This window comes from Papilio xuthus, unplaced genomic scaffold, assembly GCF_000836235.2.
Source record: "Papilio xuthus unplaced genomic scaffold, Pxut_1.1 DF827461.1, whole genome shotgun sequence".
Classification (NCBI taxonomy): Eukaryota; Metazoa; Arthropoda; class Insecta; order Lepidoptera; family Papilionidae; genus Papilio; species Papilio xuthus.
The window spans coordinates 2,976,297-2,983,429 of NW_013531188.1; the positions used below are offsets into that span (position 1 = coordinate 2,976,297).

The window sequence follows — 7,133 nt, forward strand, 5'->3', positions numbered from 1 at the left end:
TTTAAGATTAGATAGGGGACAGATATTCTTTGACGTCCTAAGAATACTCTATCAAAATTTTTCTAGATTTAGAAACGTATAGGCCACCGAGATATACAGATTTATTCATAATTATAAAAATTGTAAAAAAAAGTTGATTTACGTGTTCTTTGTTTACGCTCTATGTTCTAATAAGTCTTGAAATAGTTGAATTGATGGTTTTCACCATCATGTAGATAATTTGTTCCGTATTGTTTGTGTATATATTTAAAACATTGTATTTCTAAAACCTTAAAAATATTATATCTTGTACAAAATATTTAATAATAATTTTTTTACTGATATAAGGTTTCATACCTCCTCTTGCCATGAGAAAGTTTTTTACATGAACACATAAAAATGTAATTACGTTTTTTTGCTAAATAATGTGTTTATAATAAGATTAGTTGCGTTAGATGATTTAAGTTCCCGTTACAATGCGACATCACTTCTCGTCACCTTTTATGCACACTTATTGCGCAGGAAATGTAAACCATTTCCTCAACTCTTACACCAATCATCTAATTGTCTTCGCTGGAATACTGGATTACAACTGTCGTATATTGTAACTAGGATTAAGGTTGAATAGAGAGTTGCTTCGTAATAAAGATGTTAAATATTGTGTAACAAAAATAAGAAATTCACAGGCGAATATAAAAAAAAAACAATAAGAAAATATTCACAGTAAGATAACAGAGTTATCCTAAGACTGGACAAGTTAATTCGAACAAATATGTTAAAAAAAATATGCGACATGTTACATACGTCGATTATAATTCACACAGCGATCGCGAAAAAGCGGAACTATGGTCATTGGCATGGTGTAGAATCGCGCGCTACGCGAACACCGCGCCGTGGGAACGCGCCTCTTGACACCATACATGTTTTGTCTTTGACTTTTTAGAGACACGACATGTCAAAAGAACGCATTCCACTGCCAAATAAAAACAAACAATAAGTTCTAAACTTGCCTCTGTGCTTGTTTTGTGTTTGTACTTTCTTAAGTCGTGTGTGTTCTTAAAGACTTTTCAGTTTTACTTAACTGTCAGCATGTTCCCAAAAGTAAAGGAATTAGTAAGTACAAGCGGTTTTTTGTTTAGTCCGTTTCTCTATAGTCAAAGTATTTTATAAATACACCACACCCACTTTATAATCTTTTAAATAAACGATTTTAAATCAAAAAACAATAATTTTGGCATTAATTTGGAAACTTAATATCATTAAAGAATTTAATAGACTATTTATACACAAATTTACTAAAAGTAAAGCCTACGAAATGTTTTGACTGACTTTAGATACGTTGAACATTTCATGAAATAAACCTTTTATTTGTTTCAACGTATAAAGGAATTTTCTAATCTCATCAAATTCGCCGACAATAGCTGCGAAATAGTCCGGTATGTGAGGCTGTCATGTGTGCGAGCCGGACGCGACAGTTGCAGAGCTTATTAAAAATGTCCGGGATAGCGGACAGCCGGACGTGCGCGCCTCGGAAGCGGGAGATAACTGCGTTGTTAACGGATAGGTATATAGGCCGCAACGGACCGAATGCCGAGAAAAAACGATGACCGCTGCTCTGCCGATGAGTTGCGAATTTCCGAGTTACATAAATGCATTTCCTCTTATGTTACGTGATTTGTTTGACCCTTTGCGAGGTGTTTAATCTCCCATTTTACTTATTAATGTTACTGGAGTTCCACAGTAAAAACAAATTCAATGAAGTTATTAAAATCTGACGGTAAATCTTCTGTTATAATTTAATTTAACTAATAAAGCCTAGAAAAAAACATGTTCACATTTTTTGGTACGCTAGAGTTAAACAAATTTGTTATGTAGGCTAGTTGAAGCACAAATGTAATGCACAGTTGATTAGAATCCATTGAAAGGAACCATTTCCTTTTGCTTAGTGCACTAACGAGCCTCTCGGAGCGAACGCATTGCCTGTGCTTTTGATAAAAAATATTTCTTGTATTCCTAAGGATTGAGGACATGTATTTTAGTTATAATATTTTGATTTTTTTAATGTATAAAATTAGGGCAAACGCTGACAATTGAGTTTTATAAAATGGTTATTGTATAGGATTAAAAACATGAATGGGTCTCCTTCGTGTGAACACGTTCTTACAGTTCATGTCATTGTAAATCGAAATTGAAATGTAAAATAAAACAATTTAACTTTTAAAAGTAATGTTGAATGAACGGTACCGGAGAGTTTGTGATGACAAATTCCATTCCAGAGCGTTCCTCTTCCAGCTTGAGTCAGACAATGAACGCGTCGTCGCCTGCAACGGGACTCGCGCGCACTACAACCTCTCACTTATTTGTTTTCGTGGAATATAAAAACACGTTAAGGCTCAATGGAATCTCTCAAACCGGATGCTCGCGGCCGCCGGAAGTTCCCCTTTAATCTCAAAATGGCCACGGCGAATGATTTAACAGAGCAAGAATTTTTCTAGTCGACTGACCACTAAATATTTTGTGAAACGATCGCGTGGGGGCAAACTTTTTTGGTCTGTTATTTTTTCACATCCGCGCTGCGACCACGAGTTGCCTCGCCGGCTGTGGTCTTCACTTAACCACTAATTTCACCTCTCTCTTGAATAATTTAGAACATAATTAAGGGACTTTCAACAAATATTTTTTTCTATATATATAAAAGAAAGTCGTGTTAGTTACACTACTTATAACTCAAGAACGGCTTCAAAGATATGGCTGAAAATTGGTGAGGAGGTAGCTTAGAGTCAGGAGACGGACATTGGACACTATTTATTTATTTTTTTCGAATTTATGCCTTGAAGAGCTGCTTTTTATTTAACTTACTAATATTATATAATAAATGCAAATGTTTAGATGGATGCGATGTGGATGGATAGATGGGTGTTTGAAAATATCTCTAAAACGGCTGAACGGATCTTGATAAAATTTGGCATACGTATAGAACATAGTCTGAAAGAACACATAGGAAACACTAATTAAGTTTTTTTTTTATATCCACGCGGACGGAGTCGCGGGCTATAGCTAGTTATTTATATGTATTAAAAATAAAATAAGGTGTATGAAGTTTAGTCTTAAGCCTCTTTAAGGCAAATGATTCATAAATAGTTACGCTATTATTTTTTATGTTAATTATAATTGTGACAGAGGAAGCGTTAAATTTAACACCATAGCATCGAATGCGGAGTAGAATTACAACAAGATCAGCTAATTGACAACACGTGTTAATCAAGCAGTTTGTAATATAAAGTTTTTGTTCAAACAAAATTATGCCAAGTCATTATTTTTCGTTTATAAACAAAGAATAAAATACAATTTATAGAATACTATTATTATTTTTAATTATTAATTTATTTGTAATATATTCGTAATATTAATAAAATTATAGAATACTAAAACATTATGAATAAGGGTCAATATGTTTCTGTGGTCGAAACATATAGTTACACGTGTCACATACAGACACGTGTCTCAGCGGGCATGGTAAACGATTTGTATACTTCTCATTACGTTATTAATAATCTTATGTCGTTCAACACTGAATTACTCTTACTCGTGCCGCTTTCATCCAGTGAACAATCTTTACTTGAAAGATTAAATGCCTCGGCCCTTGTTACGCGCGAGTATTACAAGATTCAAACTTCACAGCTGCATTGCGAGTGTAGGAAAGCTCACCCGCATCACATTCGAAATTGCAAGCCGCAATAGAGTTTGAATGATACTATACCATGCTACGTTGTATTTCTACTAATATTCCATCTATTAATGAGTGTGCACTTAGCTAGCGGCTGTCAAAGACCTAGTCAGAACAAATTAAGCTCCTCGTTAGGCACTTATTAGTATGGGCTGATATAATTTTTGCATGTCTTCAGGGAAGCTGTACGGCGCGCTGGGACGTCGCGGAGGACGCGTGGTAGGTGGTGACCTTCAGAGTGGTTCTGCAGCATTTCGCGTGGCGGCGCTACTGCCCGTCGCGGAGAGCTTTCGGTTTGCTATCGACCTGCGCACGCACACCTCCGGCCTCGCAGCACCGCAACTGCTCTTCAGCCATTGGGAGGTAAAAGAGAAACATAACATCATTGTTTAAAGAAATATTCCAGTTAGTAATGTTTACCGTATCTTTTTTTCACAATATATAAAAAAAGAAATAATCAATGCAATGATTTTAGGTGATCAACATCGATCCGTTCTGGCAGCCACGAACTGAAGAGGAGTACTTACACTGGGGTGAGAAATGGGACGGCGTCAATCGCGCCAAAGCTTACGTAGACATGGTGCGAGCGCGCAAAGGACTCGCCACAGACAGACAGCTCGTCTTACACGCCGAGAAGCAGAGGACGCTCTCCAAGAAGAAATAGCTTGACAATAAACAATACTAGAAGTAATCATTATCTCCTTGTCCTTATTATGTTAGAAGTGGCATATTACTTGCGAAACAATTGGACTATTTTAAACAACATATCACCATCTCAAAGACCGGCATCGCATCTGCAGTTTCTCTGGTATTGCAGATGTCCTTGGGTGTTGATCAACACATAGGATTCCCGCAGCTTTTTGCCGCTTATATATTATATAGCTGTTGCCCTCGACTTTGTTCGCGCGGAATATCAGTGTGAGTGGCATATGTATTCTTCCAGACTATATTCTACATGTGCCAAAGTTCATTAAAATCCGCTTAGCCGTTCCGGAGATACCTTCATACAAACATCCATCAATCCATCCAAAAAAGAACGTTTGTAGCGGAGTTTCCACTGTCATAACATATTTTTAATTCCTTTTCATTATTATTGATAAAAGAAAGACTACGATATGTAGACATTAAATTTGTTTCTTACATACGAACAAAATGTTATCAAGTATTACTTTGAGAAATATTCAAATTGTTTGTTCTATAAGTATTATGTTTTGTTACGCTTCTTTAATCGCTTTGAGATTTAGATGATGACAATTTTGTAGAAATTTGTATGTTTTTAATTATTAATTATATTGTTTAAATGAGTTGAAATTATATTGAATAGTTTTTGTATCGACAGTTTTTTTCTTAACTACATTTTTTTAGAAATTTACGATAAATCGCCAACTACATATACTCTGATGGGTTTCCACTGTCGAAACACATGTTAAAACATTTAAAGCTAGTCATAGGTGAATAAAACAACAATGCGTTATATTAATTATGTATTTACATTATAACAAACAACCCATTTATTGTATTTACAATTTTACTTCTACAACAAATTAAATGTAACAATATTTTTATAAATAATACAATGAAATAAAACATCTGAAAAAAATACAACACATTACATTTTTAATAAACAAAATACGTAGAATAAAATATATTAGTTTTACTAAATACTTGAGGAAAAAAACATCAATTGACTACATTTAAACAATATTGTTACAATTTACACGAAATTCAATAAATAATCGGAATAAACATTTTATAATAACATAATCAATTAGGAAATTAACATATTTCTATCAAAAAAATAAGGAAATAACAGCAAAAGAGAGCTTTAAAATTGGCACAAATTACTATTTTCCTCGTAAAGGTTTCCATCGTCAAAACATAGATGGCGCTGTAATGTATTAAAAATGTAATATAATATAAATTAAATTAAGGAAATAAAAAGTCAGGCTTTTTAATTATTTTTTGTAGACGTTTTTAAATGTTTTGACCCAAAATCTAAGTATTTAGTATCACCAATTTATCTTAACATTTTGCAATATTGACAACTGTCTCGACCAAAGTAATATTTATTATCTTTTAATTTGAATAAATTTTAAAATTACTCAAAACGGAGAAAGAAATCCTTAGATTTTGCAGTTTTATTTTAAAAGTGGCAGGGAATTAAAATTCACAAATACTAAAATAGATAACACTGGATTTTTACTAACCAAAGTCAAATATTCACATATTATTCTTTGAATGTTTAGATGATAAAAATCCACGAAGTACTAACAAGAATAATTTCAAATGCCTTTTTTAACATTGCAATGATTGTAATTTACTTAAAAAATAAAAATATACGTATAAATGATCCGCTATCATAATTTTCTACAGATTAAATATTGTACAAACTTTTCTACATCTAATAATAATTTGTCTTTGGCAATATGATCCGTGAAATGATCACATAACATGTTAATTACGATTTTGGTTAAAATGGTAACGAAATTATTATTTCCAAAACCAAACCATGGTTGTCTAACCATGAGTTCTCATTACCGAAACACCAACATAAGCAAATCATACAAATGTTTCGGTAATGAAAACTCACAAATAAAACTAATCACAAGATCAATATTGCACTAAAATTTCTTTAAAAGCAAATGTAAAATTACAAATATATTACAGTAATGTACATGATTGGTCGATTAACGACCGTAAAACCAACGCGATAAAGTTCAATTTGCTTTAAATGATATTTTAAAACTTTTTACACTTTTAAATTAAGTACATAGCTAATGACACTAACATACATCTTGAGCTTTGCTACAGACTAGAATGATATTATATAATAGGGTATTTTACTAATTACATATAAATTTATATATTTAGGCACAGAAATGTTCTAAAATGGAAATATTTATGTCAATATCTAAGATATAAAATTAAGTTTTAATTTCATGTCTAATTAAAAAATTTTAAAAGGAAATTCGCGTCAAATACGAACATTTTTCGTTCGACAAATATAACCTGTAGCATTCGTTGCGTTATATTTGGCTCGTTCACGTACCGACACGTGTTGCCGGTCCAAAGGTCTGACATACTGACGCTCCCTCTCTCCGGCATGTACTTAACATGTGTACTCGAGACAAACAAACACTACATTTATGCATACACTACATAATCAATCTCAAGCATTTGTTGATAAGGTCTTATATTTTTTTTAATTATTAGTATTTTAGGACAAAAATTAGATCACTGGTTTAAAGAATCCGACTCGAAGGATCAATTTTTAAGTAAAATACCCTATTTTATAAAATTAATTGAACGTCGACAATACAAAATACAATAATATCGTGAAACATACGGCTTCTGTTAAAAACTGAATATATCTACGACACATAGTATGATATTGGCAAGAATTTTAGCACAAATATAGACGTGCTAT

The 7,133-nt window shown here is 32.8% G+C and overlaps 1 protein-coding gene across 1 annotated transcript in view; it reads left to right on the forward strand.

Annotated features, from left to right (window-relative positions):
• Positions 1-5,654, forward strand: part of LOC106119452 (elongation factor Tu GTP-binding domain-containing protein 1) — a 73,628-nt gene extending 67,974 nt beyond the window's left edge. The window contains exons 10-11 of the mRNA XM_013314444.1: positions 3,885-4,069; positions 4,182-5,654. Of these exons, the coding sequence (XP_013169898.1) occupies positions 3,885-4,069; positions 4,182-4,370 (374 nt within the window). The 3' untranslated portion in view covers positions 4,371-5,654. The remainder of the gene's footprint in view (positions 1-3,884; positions 4,070-4,181) is intronic.
• Positions 5,655-7,133: the final 1,479 nt, after the last annotated feature.